Source organism: Dama dama, chromosome 17 (genome assembly GCF_033118175.1).
Source record: "Dama dama isolate Ldn47 chromosome 17, ASM3311817v1, whole genome shotgun sequence".
NCBI classification, from domain to species: Eukaryota; Metazoa; Chordata; class Mammalia; order Artiodactyla; family Cervidae; genus Dama; species Dama dama.
In genome coordinates, this window is record NC_083697.1 from 18,796,674 (window position 1) to 18,814,680 (window position 18,007).

General features: G+C 38.3%; 1 protein-coding gene across 1 annotated transcript in view; it reads left to right on the forward strand.

The window, feature by feature from the left end:
- ARSJ (arylsulfatase family member J) overlaps nucleotides 1-16,885 on the forward strand; it is a 79,958-nt gene extending 63,073 nt beyond the window's left edge. Inside the window, exon 2 of the mRNA XM_061164143.1 lies at nucleotides 12,907-16,885. Coding sequence (XP_061020126.1) covers nucleotides 12,907-14,305 — 1,399 coding nt within the window. The 3' untranslated portion in view covers nucleotides 14,306-16,885. The remainder of the gene's footprint in view (nucleotides 1-12,906) is intronic.
- Nucleotides 16,886-18,007: the final 1,122 nt, after the last annotated feature.

The window sequence follows — 18,007 nt, forward strand, 5'->3', positions numbered from 1 at the left end:
CTGCGGAGCCATTGCAAGCTATGGCTTGCAACTAAGACACTGATGACACACATGAGTTTGTCATGAAGTACTTTCACCATATGTGGCTAATTTCAGGTGCAAAGATACTCAGTTATTTGAAAGAGAATTCCAAACCACGCGTCAGTCAGTCAATTCAGTTGCTCAGTCGTGTCCGACTCTTTGCAACCCCATGAATCACAGCACACCAGGCCTCCCTGTCCATCACCAACTCCTGGAGTTTACTCAAACTCATGTCCATTGAGTTGGTGATGCCATCCAGCCATCTCATCCTCTGTCGTCCCCTCCTCCTCCTGCCCCCAATACTTCCTAACATCAGGGTCTTTTCCAATGAGTCGACACTTCGCATGAGGTGGCCAAAGTATTGGAGTTTCAGCTTCAGCATCAGTCCTTCCAATGAACACCCAGGTGTGATCTCCTTTAGGATGGACTGGTTGGATCTCCTTGCAGTCCAAGGGACGCTCAAAAGTCTTCTCCAACACCACAGTTCAAAAGCATCAATTCTTTGGCCCTCAGCTTTCTTCACAGTCCAACTCTCACATCCATACATGACCACTGGAAAAACCATAGCCTTGACTAGACAGACCTTTGTTGGCAAAGCAATGTCTCTGCTTTTTAATATGTTATCTAGGTTGGTCATAACTTTCCTTCTAAGGACTAAGCGTCTTTTAATTTCATGGCTGCAATTACCATCTGCAAACCATGGATAGGAGGAGGTAATCCTGCTCAAAGATGCAAGAATGTTACCACATTTTTGTTGGTCCAGTTTCTACAGAAGACACTTGGTGAACAGAAGTATCAAGTTCTAATTTTTTTTTCCGAAAGTCAGAACCATAAAGAAAATGTTGAACTTTACCAACATTTGAATATATGGCAGTCTTATTTCCAGATGAATTAACTAAATGATGAACTGATAAATACAGAGAAAAGTGAATAGATCATATTTTCAAAAAAAATTTAAAAGATTTTTTACAAGGAAGCTGTATTTTACCTTGAAAATTTCTGCTAATATCAGCAAAATATTAGCTAAAGATATTTTCTTTAACACATCCTATCTCTAGGGCAAAACTGGTAGCATGAAATGTGGTTTAATATTTAAGCTACTCTTTGTTCTACACCTCTAAGCACATTTTCTGTTTAGAACAGAGGAGATAAATCACATTTTTCTACATTGATTTGATAATACTCTGTGGTAGTAGTGAAAATAGCAAGAAAAATAGAAATTTTATTTTGACAGTATGGGTACACTTTGCTTTATGGAATACATGTGTCCTTGAAAAAGTCTCTGTAAGTTAAACTATTTTAAATGCACTCTGGAGTTCCCTGTTAAATTTTACTCTGTAAATAATTTTGCAGATAAGGAATCAATTAACTATATAAGTGAATGTTCATTTAGTTAAATGTTTGATAGTCTTTAATTTATGTTTTAAACTTTTTTTTTTAATAATGAAGTATAGAAAGTCCAGTATTTCTTTAAAAGGAATACATCCAAAAGATAACACAGGAAAAAGGGGTCATGGCAAAGTCTCTTTAGTTAGGGACGAAGCTTATTTTTTGATGGAAACTAACAAGAATTTACATACACTATAGATGAGAGTATAAAGAATGTTTTCAGAAGGAAACCACTTACGGTGAGACCTGCAGCCATGTGTTTTAGGAGACCAGGAAAATTGCCTTGGAGCAAGGCAATTCCAAGGATAAACAGCAGGCTCTGATGACCACAAAGACCATTCATAGGCATGAGTTTTTAAAATTATGTGATAAGTTATCCTTTTCCTTGTTTAGTAAAAGGAGACACGGGTGGAATAGTGGTAAAGAATCTGCCTGCCAGTGCAGTAGAGAGGGTTCAATCCCTGGGTCTGGAAGATTCTCTGCAGAAGGAAATGGCAACCCACTCCAGTATTCTTGCTTGTAAAATCTCATGGGCAGAGGAGCCTGGTGGGCTGTAGTCTGTGGGGTCACTATGAGCACAGAATTCATTTAGCACATACCATCCTCTTTCTTCTGTTCTAAAAGTAATCTCCCAAGTAGATGTCCTTACTGAAAAGATAATTCCTTGATAAAATGAATGAGTGTTTCAACTGGCATTTAGATTTCTTTTTTTATTTACCAAGGCTAACTAATGCCTTGGTAAAATTAGTCCCATATTAATAATTAATCCTAGTAGAATAAGCTAATTATTTTGAAACCGATTCATCTGGATTTCATCTATATATAAATTTATGTAACAGAAAGTGACAGCTGCTTCTTCTCCCACAATTATTATCCCCTGGAAATAATCATGTCTGAGGGTTTGGTGTGTATTTTACATTTTCTTTATCTCTCTCAGTGAATACATACACATGTATACTTATTCATTCACTCATTCAAAAAAATACTTACTGAGATCCTATTATGAACCAAGTATTATTTTAGGTGGTGGAGATACAGCAATGAATAGTCCCTGCCCTCATGGAACTTAAATACTTTTTATTGTAAACAGATAATAATGCAGTAAGATATTCTTCTGTAGGCAGATGTTCTTGCACTCACTCAGCAGTACATCATATGCACTTACCCGTGTCAGTGCTTAGAGCCACACATGTTCTTTTATTTTTTCTTTTTCATTTATAGTCTTGAAGGAATCTGTGCTCACCATCTAGACATTTTCACTTTTCCAGTCATGTCTCAGCTTACAAAAATCTGGCCTTCTTCCCACACCATTCTATTAAAATATTATTTAACAGGTCACACACGCTCATGAAATCCAGTGACCCTGCTCAATTCCCACCTTCTTTGGCTCTTTCACAGTATGGAATGCTATGACTCTGTTAAATAAGTGACTCTAACTCCCCTCTGCTACTCTAGTTCACCCAGTAGCTGTTTCATCTCAGACTTTCCCTGGTGCTCCTTGCTTTAATTCTAAATGTTGGTATTTCCTCGGCTCTCAGTCTCTATTCTGTCTTTAGATGGTGTCACGTGCTGTGGTGAATTCACGTATGACCTATATGCTGCTGCTGCTGCTAAGTCACTTCAGTCGTGTCCGACTCTGTGCGACCCCACAGACGGCAGCCCACAAGGCTTCCCCGTCCCTGGGATTCTCCAGGGAAGAACACTGGAGCGGGTTGCCATTTACTTCTCCAATGCATGAAAGTGAAAAGTGAAAGTGAAGTCGCTCAGTCGTTTCCGATTCTTTGCAACCCCATGGACTGCAGCCTACCAGGCTCCTCCGTCCATGGGATTTTCCAGGCAAGAGCACTGGAGTGGGGTGCCATTGCCTTCTCTGACCTACATGCTAATGAGTCTCAAATCTTTGTTGTTTCATCCTATAAACTTCCAGATGGTATCTTATAGGTGCCTCCAATGTGATGCAGAGCAGGATTCACCATCTTGCCACTCATTCCTGCTCCTCTTCAAGGATTTCTTAGTGCAAGAAGATTCTTTTCCCTCAGCCACCCTGATCAGACATTCTGGACTCATTCTCAACATTCCTCTCTCCCATGCTTCTCACATATGGCCTGTAACCCTATTAAAAGTCCCTCTTTAAAATCTCTAATCTTCTTCTCTCATTCTTTCTGTTACCCATCTTCGCTTTGACTATCAACTTTTATCTCTTAGATTAGTGCAAATCCCCTTGCTTAAGTCCTGTTCCATTCCAATGCATTCTTCACACTACAACCAAAGTGCTTTTTATAATGCAAAACTCATTATTATGTTATTCTCTTTTCAGAAACATTTCTCTGGATTCCTGTGAGCACTCCATTAAGTACTAAAGCCTTCGCAGAGCTGGAGGCTGTAGAACCACTCTCTGGAATTCGGAACCTACTTGTCTATAGACTCTCATCTCCTGCCAATTTATGTCTGAATCTGTGTTCTCAGAGGGCCAAACTCTCTCCCTTTTTGTATTTGAACATCATGCTTCTCCTGCTGAAACTCTCTCTTTGCCTCCCTTTCAGCCCTTTACCTGGATGTCTCCTCCTCCCTCAAGAATCATGAGTCATGTTCCTTTGTGAAACTGCTTTTGTCCATGTTGTTGCATTTTAAATATCTGTCCTTCTCCCAAATTCACCCAGATACTCCTATGATTACACTCAGATCTAACGTGGCCCTTTCTCGGAGCATTCCCTGACCCTGCTGTGAGTACCCAGAGAATGCTGTGGTTGTCTTTGTTGTAGCTTTTACTCCAGCCGTGATCATTGTTATATGTATCTTATGTAGACTGAGTTCCTTGAGAGCAGGACCCATCTTACTCAACTTTGTCATCCCCAGAACCAGCAATGTCTGACTCATGGGTAGAAGAGTGGTAAATAAGTAATTCATCTAAACTATGCTGAGTTTTCATCTCATAAACAAGAGGATGTTTGTCCATGAGATGAAGAACAAGGCATAGACTTGGTATGACACCCCTCCCCCACCATCACCCTCCACCTAAAGATGCAAGTACTAAACAATGAAATTAACGCCTATAAATAGTTACACTCTTTGAGACAAAAGAAAGGATGTCACTTGGAAGGAAGTAATAAACGAACGCCTTTCAGAATATGGAAAATAATTTGTATATTTCTAACATACATATCTGCGTGACATTTGATTCATAAACTGTGATCAGTTGTACTGTCTCCTTCCCTTCGATTTCTTACTACACAACTGGCTGCTTTTGTACCCTATAATCATCCTGGACTTTAGAATCTGCATGAAACTATTAGGATTCATTTCTTTCATCGTTGTATTTGTACTTATAAGGCTACATTAAATGTGTAACTGGATTAAAATAATAATACTGGATTATTTTAAAATTAAGACATTTTCTAGAAAAGAGAATTCAAAAATTACTGCCACTGCCAGCACTCAATAATATAAATTAATATTTTTAAAAATTACAAAACTCTTCATGTATTCTAATTCCATGCTGAAAGGTCCACATAGCTCTTTTCTTTTAAGTTGGTGGAAAGTGAGAATCGTGGTTGTAGATTTAAGGAGATTTGGCATCAACTCTAGTTTTACTATTGTTCATATGAAATTTTCTTCACATGGTAGCCAGATGGAGACAAAAAAAGTCCACTAAATTTCAAAATTAGTTTATTTTTTAGCAGACATGATTACAGTGTGTATTCAGAATATATTATGTGAAAAACCTATCTTTTAATCTAACTTTATATTGTTCAAAAGAAGTTAAATATATATTGATACATTGTGGAAACTTCTTTGTCAGTTGTCTGTACATAATATAAACTTGGTTTTGTAAAGCTGCTTTGAGCTTATATGGAATTCTTTATGGAAATGCTAAGCTGTAGTCCTTGACCCATGAATTTTTCTAGAAGGACCCTTAAGTGTCACTTAGTACTTCTTTTCCAGTTCAGGTGTGCCTTTTATAGAATCTTTGGTAGATTTTTTTGGTGTTTGTTTCTTCTCTTTCTTAGAATTTTTTTTTTTTTCTGCTTTGGGTTGAAATCTGCCTCCTTGTACTGTTTGTTACCCATTAGTCCCAATTATATAGTACAGAAACAGAAACCAGATGGTCCATCTACCATTCCCCATGTTCTGAAAGCCACAAATCTAGAAGTCACTCTTGATTTTTCCTCCTTTGTCCTTCCATCACCCTTCCCTCACTGATTTAGCCCTAAAGTTCTAAGTCCAAAGCATATATTTGATCTATCCACTTCCATTTTTACTGCCACTAGATGGTAGTCCAGGCTGCCATCATCTTTGACCCAAACTACTTCAGTAGCCTTAAAAAATCTGTGTTTTCGCTTTTCATCTGTCTACAATCTCCTTTCTATATCAGTGATCTGCAAATGTAGTCCTGACACCCTAGAGCAACGCGGGATAATTCATTAGAATGCAAGAAGAAATGCCAGAAATTCTATTTATATTTATTTTTGCCTCATCTAATTTAATTTCTATTTTGTATACATTTCTATAATTATTATAATTAATAAAATAGTACAGTATATATACTTGAGCTCTTCTTTATCTTTTTTGCTTTCTATTAAATTCATAGTCTGATAGATTCAGCTTTCCACAGTTATTTACATAGTAGTATGTAAATAACATGTAGGCGGTTGACTTTTTAAAATTAACATGTAATGCCTTTTGTTTACATTTTCTTACTTTTTAAAAATTTTGAAACCATCTTGTTTTTATAGAACATCTTCAAGTAGAGAACAACATAAATAGCTTTTTTTTCCTGAACCATTTGAGAGTTAATTGCCAACCTGATGCCCCATCATATCTAGCACTTTATTGTGTATGTCCTACAAAGATAGTTACCCATTATCCAAAACACAGCTATCAAGAACATGAAAACACTATTATTCACATTTAGTTTTCAGACTGCATGTAGGTTTTGCCAGTTCTCCAACCGTGTTCTTATTGTAAACATTCCAATTCAGAATCACCTATTTCATTTATTCATCATGACTCCTCAGTCTCTTTCAAACTGGAAGTTTCTTAGTCCTTGTTTGCCTTGTATAAGCTTGATACTTTTGAGAATTTTAGGCAAGTTATTTTGTAGAATGTCCCTCAGTTTGGTTTTGCCTGATGTTTACTGAGGATTAGATTCAGATTGTGTACTTTCGAGTAGAACACTGTAGAATCAATGCTATGTTCTTCTCACTGCATCTCATCTGCTGGCACAAGATGTTGATCTGTCCTGATTACTGATGATGTTAACTTTGATCATTTGATTAATGTGTTAATTGAGCACTTCCACTGTGTGGTTACTCTTTTCCATATATACAATTAATAAGTGTTTTGTGGGAAGGTAATTTTATATCACATTACATATCAAACTTTTCCTATTTGAATTCAAGGTTTCCTATCCTATTCTGTGGGTGCAGTTTATTACTAATACTGTTTATTTTGATGCTTGCATTTTCCCAGAGTTGGCCCATTAAGACTCCCTTAATTCAGGAGTCTACATATTTTTGATACATTCTTTTTCAGTCTTTAAGCCCTTCCTTAACTTTCTATGTATATTTCATTGTATTTGTTTCAACAACATTTCAGGTCACTTAGATTACTTTGAATCTTCATTATCCACTTTTAACTATTCCTCCTAGATAATAAACATGTTTTCTATTTCTTTATTCAAATGATCGATAATAATAATCTGTGAGTTGAAGCCAAAGAAAGGGTCCAGTTGTGCTGTTTCAGAAACTACCTTCCAGACTAGGAATTCTCAGCCAGTTAGTTAATGTTGATCAATGTGCTATCTTGTAATTCTTTTGAACAATTATCTGATTGGCCTTCCAGTTGGTTGTTGCCAAGTCAATGTCACTGACAAGCCAAAAACTCTTATCAAGAACTTCCCTAGATCCCAGCCATCTCCTTCCTGAAAAAAGAAAAGATGTTAACATTCAGTGCTGTTCTCCATGACTGATGGTGCTGACTCCCCCCAATCCCAGGGTTCAGAGAACTCATACCTTCATCACTAGTAGGATCTTTACTTACAACCGACTGAATATAACAGCTCTGGGAGTAGGGGGGAAACAAAGCAAAACAAAAACTTAATTCCTGGCACACATTATGCACTCAATAATACTGCTTAACTAAGGAAATGAGTAAGTATTGAAGATTAATGCAGATAGATTAATCCAGACTTTACATGGGTCTAACTGTAGCTGTGAGTATACACTAGAAAGTTTCCAAAGCCCAAAGTCTGGATTCCAGTACATAACTCAAAACTTACAGCTATAGAACTTAGGAAAGCCACTAAATTACTCTGAGTTTCAGCATCCTTTTATTGTTGATGTTGTTAGATGGAATTAATAAATGGAACCCCCCTGCCTGTTCCACACAGTTGTGGAAACCAGAGAAGATCATGTTAATGAAAATTTTCTCTTTGCAATTAACTGATATGAAAGAATAAGATCATCCTTATTGTGAATATTCAGGGCTGTCATCCAGTTGATTTTCCATTATTTTATAAGGAAAGAATCAAGGGCAGACTTTTCAAATGCCTCTCATTTTCCTGGGGCTTCCCAGGTGGCTCAGTGGTAAAGAATTCACCTGCTAAGCAGGAGACACAGGTTTGATCCTCAGTTGGGAAGGGCCCCTGGAGAAGGAAAGGGCAACCCACTCCAGTATTCTTGCCTGGGAAATCCCATGGACAGAGGAGCCTGGTGGGCTACAGCCCAGGGGTTTGCAAAAGAGTCAGACACAACTTAGCAACAAAACAACAACAAAATCATTTTCCTAAGCTATTTTCTTAATTCTCCTCCTTTTTAAAAAGAAAATGAAGCTAACTTGGCAGGACTTTTCTTTTTGACCCTACCTGATATGCTTTAAAGGAGAAGGCAATGGCACCCCACTCCAGTACTCTTGCCTGGAAAATCCCATGGACGGAGGAGCCTGGTGGGCTGCAATCCATGGAGTCTCTAGGAGTCGGACATGACTGAGCAACTTCACTTTCACTTTTCACTTTCATGCATTGGAGAAGGAAATGGCAGCCCACTCCAGTGTTCTTGCCTGGAGAATCCCAGGGATGGGGGAGCCTGGTGGGCTACCGTCTATGGGGTTGCACAGAGTCGGACACAACTGAAGCGACTTAGCAGCAGCAGCAGAATTTGCTTAAAAATGCTCAAAAATTATCTACTTAAAAATACATTCTCAAATTTTCTAGGATCAGCATAAGCCTCACTATTTGGTTTATAATTTTTTCCTATCTTTAATTAGAAAGTTAGATTAACTTCCCAAGACTGACAGTATCTTTCCTCTGCTCCTTGACTTTTTAAGAAGTGCTGGACTTAACTCTTGAGGAGACAGGAAAAGTATCCAGTTTAGCCTGTGTTGTTCAGGAATCCTTTTCACAGCCTGGCGAAGCAGATTGGAGGAGGTGGGGGGATATCTCTGTATCGCTATTCTCCCATCTATAAAATGAATGTAAACAATCCTACTTCTCGCTGTTGTAACAAGGACTAAACACAATAAAGCATGTGAAAGATCTGTCAGTTATAAAACTTGAAAGACATATGTTAGTAACGTGATTCAGAACTCTTAAATAATAATAGTAAAAGCTATCATTTATTGAATGCACTCACCTTATCAGATTCTGTGCTCTCTTTCAGGGCTACAGCAATCCAATATGTATTATTATCCCTCTTTTACAGATGAAGAAATGGAGGATCAAGGGGGTTAAGTACTGCTTAAAGTCACACGGCTAATAAGCAGTTGAACAAATTCAAACCCTGATTTCTCTGACTCCCAAAACAAAACATACCCTTAACCCCTGCCTCTAATGGTGCATCAAACATCTATTTGGTCCCAGAGTCTTGAACTCATTTAAGATGGAGCTTCCCTAAAAGCTCTCTTCTGTTAGGAGCTGCTGCCAAACCTTTATGTTGTTGATTCTGAATTTTCCAATATGAAAACCATTCTATGCTGGAGAAGACAGAAACCACACAGTTGATTAATAGCTCAGTACTCTCTTCTATGTCTGCCAACACTGTACCATCTTCTGAAAGCAGCAGACCTCTTTCCTACTCTTTTTTTTGTGTGAACATTTTCTGTATTTTACACTTTCCAAAAGCCTCAGTTCTCTTTGCCTTTAGTACTGGGTGCAAAAAAGTGCCCAGTTTTAATTAGAAAAACTTCAATTGGTTAGCTGGTCAATGTATTGAATAGATACTCTGGCCAAGTACATTTTCTACATGAGACAATTATGTAGAAATCCTTCCCCATGTCCACAAATCCTTCCCCACAGTCTCACAACATACAGATTTCTCCTTTTTAAATATCTTCAATGTTTATATTGATAGGTGTTATCAACTTGTCATGTGCTTATACAAAAATTAGTGGTTTTAGAAGTTAATGTTTTAGATCTTGAACTGGATCAGAAACTATCAAGAGCAATAATACTTTATGAATTTAGGACTAAATTATATTTATTAAAATCTTGTTTCTTTGGAGTTCATTACTGTATTCATTGTGAACTTCAACAGCTAAATGATAAGCAGAGTAGACGGGGCCCATATGAACGCTGCCTGGACATTACTACAGCTTCTATAAACCTTCAGCCTGTTACTGCAGTTGACACTTTGAAAGAACTCACAGTTGCATTATACTATGATTTGAACATTTAAAAATAAACTAGTCAATCCAAGGCATATATAACATGTTGGACTTTAAGGTTCAATTGATTTTTTTAAATTATTTTTTATCTCAATATAACTCTTTGTAATTTGATTCCAGGAATATTTTTATTTTTACACTAACCCTTTTTGCAAACTTCATTTTCTCAGAATATCTATATTTCCTATTCAAAAATTGTTTTGAACTTATATAATAAACTATAGAATTAACCACTTTTAAGATGGCATGAACTAGTGGGCACATCTTGACCCAGTTGAAAAATTCATACACTTACGTGATAATAACCATTCTCTGGGGGGATAAAAGCCCTTGGCAAATATCCTTGGGAAGAGAACAATGCCGGAAATCAACATACATTTAATTTCAATGTATAGAAAGGTTACATTGATTTCTTATACTAAATTGTAAGTGAATGTAATTTTCTTAAAAAGAGACAGTGGGAAGCATATGAAAAGATTCATTTCCTACTGTTTTTGGAAAAATGTAATCTTTCCTTAGCACTAGCTAAAACACTTTCTAAAATGGCTTTTCAACAACAATATATTGTGATTCAGAGATGTTCTGTTTCTCACTACAGAGATTTAACAGGTTTTGACAAACAGGAGGTTTTTACATAATTTTACATGTATTTTTAGTACTTTCAAATCAGCTTGAAATAAATTATTCAGAAAAATGATTTAGGAGCTAATGTGAGTTCTTTAGACCAAAAATAACAGTAACAACAACAGCATATTACCAAACCAAACTTGAGTCCCCTCACCTGCGTGCAGTAAAGCTGATCTACTGATTCTGAGTTGTGGTGAAGGAAAAAGTGTTTATTGCAGGGCCCCACACAAGGAGTCCAGGCAGCTAATGCTCAAAAGACCCAAACTCCAAGATGAAAATTCTTCTGATTGGTTGATGGTGATGTAATCAGGAATCAACATCTTCAACTTTCTGGTTCCAGCTGGTCTGGGTTCTTTGTGCTTGTGGTCAGCATATAGTTAACTTCTTCCACCTGGTAGGGATTTCAGAGTCTACAAAATAGCTAAAAGATAAAGCTCAGAATACTATTTATGGCCACTGAGGAGAAACTTTGATTTTCTTTGATTTTGTTTAATGGCTAAATTACTATTTTTTCATACTTGAATGTTTTCCTTTGTTTCTGCATTTTCTCACTTCTTTGATTAAATATATCCTTTGGACTTTGGGGAAGGCCTAGAAGGGTATAGTTTTCCTACAGATAAGAAGCAGGAGAGGACATGGAAGGGGGAGGGTGGTGGGGAGGGGGAGCATGGTCTGTCCTGAGAAGGCCCCATAGGATCCTTCTTGTTGTTATTTTTGAGTCACTAAGTCATGTCTGACAGCATATCAGGGCCTTTTCCAGTGAATGGGCTCTTCACATCAGGTGGCCAAAGCATTGGAGCTTCAGCTTCAGCATCAGTCCTTCCAGTGATATTCAGGGTTGATTTCCTTTAGGATTGACTGGTCTGATCTTCTTGTAATCCAAGGCATGTGTCAAGAGTCTTCTCCAGCACCACATTTCAAAAGCACCAATTCTTCGGTGCTCAGCCTTCTTGATGATCCAGCTCTCACATTCATATGTGACTACTGGAAAAACCATAACTTTGACTATATGGACCTTTGTTGGAAAAGTGATGTCTCTGCTTTTTAATATGCTGTCTGGATTGGTCATAGGATTCCTTTCAAGAAGCAAGAATCTTTTAATTTCATGACTGCAGTCACTGTCCACAGTGATTTTTTGAGCCCAAGAAAATAAAGTCTGTAACTGTTTCCATTGCTTCCCCATCTATTAACCATGAAGTTATGGGACCAGATGCCATGATCTTAGTTTATTGAATGTTGTGTTTTAAGCCAGCCTTTTCGCTTTCTTCTTTCACCCTCATCAAAAGGTTCTTAGTGCCTCTTTGCCTTCTGCCATTTGAATAGTAATATTTGCATATCTGAGATTGTTGATATTTCTCTCTGCAATCTTGATTCCAGCTTTTAATTCATCCAGCCCGGCATTCTACATGATGCAGTCTGCACATAAGTTAAAGAAGCAGGGTGACAAGCCTTGTCATACTACTTTCCCAATTTTGAACCCGTCCGTTGTTCTATGTCCATGTCTAATTGTTGCTTCTTGACCTGCATATGGGTTTCTTAAGAGACAGGTCTGGTATTCTCATCTCTTTAAAAATTTCCCACAGTTTGTTCAGATGCACACAACCAAAGGCTTTAGTGTAGTCAATGAAGCAGATTTTTTTTTTCTGAAATTCTCTTGCTTTTTCTATGAGCCAGTGGGTGTTGGCAATTTAATCTCTGGTTCCTCTGCCTTTTCTAAATCCACCTTGTATGTCTAGAAATTCTCCATTCATGTACTGCTGAAGCCCAGCTTAAAAAATTTTGAGCATTGCCTTACTGGTATGTGAAATGAGCTCAACTGTATGGTAGGATCCACAGAATCCTGCTTGGTTACAAACACTCTGAAACTTACATTCTTTCCTTTATCACATTAGTTTGGTGAATCATATAATTATTCAAATGATTAAAGTTTGTTTAAATTAATTCTGTTATAAGAACTTTAAAAAGACTTTGAAATAAGTAATGAAATCTTAGTTTCAAAAGTACTGATTTAAAGTGAAAATTCATTTCAAATATTAAATGTGTAGCTAATTATGGCAGGACTTTTGGGTCAACAGGAGAAATACTGAATTGATCAATTTTATTTGCAGTAGCATTTATCATCATAGAAACATTATATAATAGAAGAATCATTGTTTTCTGTGGAATCTCTCTTTTATCCTGCACTGACACATTTTTTTACTCTTTTGTTAGGTATCAGATACACACCGGACTTCAACATTCTATCATAAGACCTACCCAGCCCAACTGCTTACCTCTGGACAATGCAACCCTACCTCAGAAGCTGAAGGAGGTTGGATATTCAACACATATGGTTGGAAAATGGCACTTGGGTTTTTATAGAAAAGAATGTATGCCCACCAAGAGAGGATTTGATACCTTTTTTGGTTCCCTCTTGGGAAGTGGCGATTACTATACACACTACAAATGTGACAGTCCTGGGATGTGTGGCTATGACTTGTACGAAAATGACAATGCTGCCTGGGACTATGACAACGGCATATACTCCACACAGATGTACACTCAGAGAGTGCAGCAAATCTTAGCTTCCCATGACCCCAGAAAGCCTATATTTTTATACATTGCCTACCAAGCTGTGCACTCTCCACTGCAAGCCCCTGGGAGGTATTTTGAACACTACAGGTCCATTGTCAACATAAACCGACGCAGGTATGCTGCCATGCTTTCCTGCCTAGATGAAGCAATTAATAATGTGACCCTGGCTCTCAAGACATACGGTTTCTACAACAACAGCATTATCATATACTCTTCAGATAACGGTGGTCAGCCCACAGCAGGAGGAAGCAACTGGCCCCTGAGAGGGAGCAAAGGAACCTATTGGGAGGGAGGGATCCGGGCTGTTGGCTTCGTGCACAGCCCGCTCCTGAAGAACAAGGGCAGCGTGTGTAAGGAGCTCGTGCACATCACGGACTGGTACCCCACTCTGATTTCACTGGCTGAAGGGCAGATCGACGAGAGCATTCAGCTGGATGGCTATGACGTCTGGGAGACCATCAGCGAAGGCCTTCGTTCTCCCCGGGTGGACATCTTGCACAACATCGACCCCATTTATACCAAGGCGAAGAACGGCTCTTGGGCTGCAGGCTATGGGATCTGGAACACGGCCATTCAGTCCGCGATCAGGGTGCAGCACTGGAAGCTGCTCACAGGGAACCCGGGGTACAGTGACTGGGTGCCCCCTCAGTCCTTCAGCAACCTGGGCCCCAACCGATGGCACAACGAGCGCATTACCTTGTCAACCGGGAAGAGCGTGTGGCTATTCAACATCACAGCCGACCCCTACGAGAGAGTGGACCTTTCCGGCCGGTATCCCGGGGTCGTAAAGCAGCTCCTCCGCAGGCTCTCCCAGTTCAACAAAACCGCGGTGCCGGTCAGGTACCCCCCCAAAGACCCCAGAAGTAACCCTCGGCTCAACGGGGGAGTCTGGGGGCCATGGTATAAAGAGGAAAGCAAGCAAAAGAAGCCAAGCAAAAAGAAGGCTGAGAAAAAGCAGAGGAAAAGTAAGACGAAGAAGAAACAGCAGAAGGAACGCTCGTTTCCAAACTGCCATTCAGGGATTTCTCGTGGATAAGGACAAATTTTCTTCCTGTCTTCAGTTCAGTTCAGTTCAGTCGCTCAGTCGTGTCCAACTCTTTGCGACCCCATGAATAGCAGCACACCAGGCCTCCCTGTCCATCACCAACTCCCGGTGCCTACTCAAACTCATGTTCATCGAGTCAGTGATGCCATCCAACCATCTCATCCTCTGTCGTCCCCTTCTCCTCCTGACTTCAATCTTGCCCAGCATCAGGGTCTTTTCCAATGGGTCAGTTCTTTGCATCAGGTGGCCAAAATATTGGAGTGTCAGCTTCAGCATCAGTCCTTCCAATGAACACCCAGGACTGATCTCCTTCAGGATGGACTGGTTGGCTCTCCTTGCCGTTCAAGGGACTCTCAAGAGTCTTCTCCAACACCACAGTTCAAAAGCATCCATTCTTCAGCACTCAGCTTTCTTTATAGTCCAACTTTCACATTCATACATACATGACTACTGGAAAAATCATAGCTTTGACTAGATGGACCTTTGTTAGATCTGTTGGATTTTTGTTGGATCTTTGTTGGATTTTTCCTCTCTGGTTAAACTTAAATCAGTGCCGAGTTTTCAACCAGTTTCTGGATGAACCAGCAAATTTGGCTCAATCGGATCCCTGCCATCAGCATCAGACAGGTTTCATATTGTGCTACCCCATGGAAATCGTGCTCCATGCCAAAGGTGCTGCTGTGGGGAGCCACACTTCAAGCAGAATGGAGATGTTTGTTTCTCTTGCTCCTTTATGAAAGGTGGTCAGTGAAGAGTTCAGCTGTCGTACTTCAGTCAGTTGACCAAACACTATGTTTTAAATTATAGCATTGAACTTTAACCAGCAATTGATGGACATGCCAATTTAATGGAACTTACAGGGTAGCATGATTAAAAACTACCTTTGATGAAGCCTAGTCAAAAGTTGCATCACCTCAAAGGCCTTGAAAATGCTTTTTTCTTAGTGAATTTTTGTATTTCTATCACAGGACACTTGGGTTTTTTAAGTGAATTCTATTTCATACGTCGTTTCCTTTCCTGTGAAAAATAAGCTGTTTTTCTCACATGTGAACAGCTTGCACCTCACTTTATCATGCATGAGAGAATGGCAAATAAGAATGTTTCAGCACACTGCCAAAACGTGAATGTAACTATTTTCTAAACACTTTAACAGAATGATGTTTCAACACAAAGTACATAATTTATTTTTACAGAAAAAATATTATTTTGTTTTCATAAAATTATACAAATGAATTTTAATTATTTTATTTTATTTTCTACATACCATTAGAAGAATTTTATTTCATATTGTCAAGATTATCAAGCACTGTAATACTATAAATTAATAGTGTGTGAATTTGTAGAATATAAGAATTAAAAAGTGACAAACATCATTGTTCAACCATTATTGTGAATGTAAGAAGATGAATATATTCCTTACAAATTGCTTGGAAATTCAGTGTTTGTATAGAATTGAGAGACAACTTTATTGTTTCTATCATAAACACTTTATTTATGTATCTTAATTATTAAAATGACATATTTTTTAGCACCAGCAAATTGTGTGGCTTTTCTGATTTAATGTCTCTATAGAATTACATTTGTCATTTTAACAAACAGAAGTCTTTACAAATAGGCAAATGAAAGTACGATTTGCTAACAAACATAGTAACAAAATGGATTTTGCAAATACACAATGTTTACACCTGGCTGCTGCATGGAGAAGAGTGTTCTCTTGTTAATAAATAAGATTTATAATGACCTTAATCTTACACCAAGTGAACATGGAAGAAAGATACCAAGAAGTGAGAATATGGATCCTACCTAGAGTCGTTAAACATCTGGTTTGAAATTCACACATGCAGACATCATGAGGCAGATTACAGGAGCACGGTCTGTAGTGAAGTTTATCATGAGTGATCGGTGAGGACAAGTGGATGTGGTCCCCGTCAGCCCTGGAGTTCTCTTTAAGGTGCTTTCTCCTGACGCTACCTGTAAGTCTCAAAGTGTTTACACTTGAAAAATCTAGAGTGAGAACTATGATGTGTGATATTACAACTGTGATAAAAGAAATGTATGCACATTTCTTGTTTTTTTTCTTGAGATAACAGTGGAATATTACTCAGCCATAAAAAATGAAACAATGCCATCTGCAACAATATGGACAAACCTAGAGATTGTCATACTGAGTGAAGTGCATTAGACAGAGAAAGACAAATATCATATCATATTGCTTACATATGGAATCTTAAAGCATGGTACAAATGAACTTATTACAAAACAGAAATAGAGTCACAAATGTAGGCAAAAAACTTAGGGTTACCAAGGGGGAAAGAATGAGGGGAGGGGTAAATTGGAAGATTGGGATTGACATATATACACTACTATGTATAAGATAGATAAGCAGTGAGGGCCTACTGTATAGCAGAGGGAACTCTACTCAATACTTTGTAATGACCTATATGGGGGAAAAGATCTAAAAAAGAACAGATATATGTTTATGTATAATTGATTCACTTTGCTATACAGCAGAAACCAGCATAACTTTGTAATCAATTGTACTCTAATAAAAATCAAGTTAATAAAAAGAAATGTATGAGGTGATATTGTTGTTGTTTTAATGTTGCTAAATCATGTCTGACTCTTTGAGACCCCGTGGACTGTAGCCCGCCAGGCTCCTCTGTCCAAGGGATTTCCCAGGCAAGAATATTAGAGTTTCTTGCCATTCCTTCTCCATGGGCTCTTCCTGTGCCCAGGGATCAAACCTGTGCCTCTTGTGGCTCCTGCATTGTCAGGCAGATTCTTTACCATGGAGCTGCCTGGAAAGCCCATGAGGTGGTATGGTCGGTTCAGTTCAGTCGCTCAGTCGTGTCCAACTCTTTGTGACCCCATGGACTGCTGCACTCCAGGCCTCCCTGTCCATCATCAACTCCCGGAGCTTACTCAAACTTAAGTCCGTTAAGTCAGTGATGCCATCCAACCATCTCCTCCTCTGTCATCCCTTTCTTCTCCTGCCCTCATTCTTTCCCAGCATCAAGGTAATTTCAAATGAGTCAGTTCTTTGCATCAGGTGACCAAAGTATAGGAGTTTGAGCTTCAGCATCAGTCCTTCCAATGAATGTTCAGGATTGATCTCCTTTAGGATGGACTGGTTGGATCTCCTTGCTGTCCAAGGGACTCTCAAGGGACTCTCAAAGTGGTATGGTAGTATACTATTAAATGTGTTTATATCAGAATTCAAAGGACAGCTTCTGACAGTGTATGGAAATCTAGAAAATAATTGATAGACTTACCAAAATTACTAAAATGGACAATAATGGACAATAAAACTTTCAAAATTTTTAATTTTTCATTACTAGAATACGTATTTCCATTTCATTATCTAGAATAAAGTACTATTTCTTGAGTTTGTGCTTTGTCAACTGTATATTTAAATGAGTCTTAAAAATCAAAGGCAGGCTGTCAGTGTTTTCCTTTCTTAGTGGTACATAAAGTAACGAGTTGTCTTAAATAGATGGCATCTTATAACATCAAAGATAGAGTTATTATTACATTAAGAAAGAGTTCTGAGAAAAAACAAGTTTGGGAAATGTGAAGTTAGGGTTAAAGGGGTCAATTTATGCAGACTTTCTTACAGTTTTTAAAATCCTAGCTTGCCTTGTAAACCTCTAACAGAAGGCAATTTTTATATAATGTTTTCTAATTTACTTCACC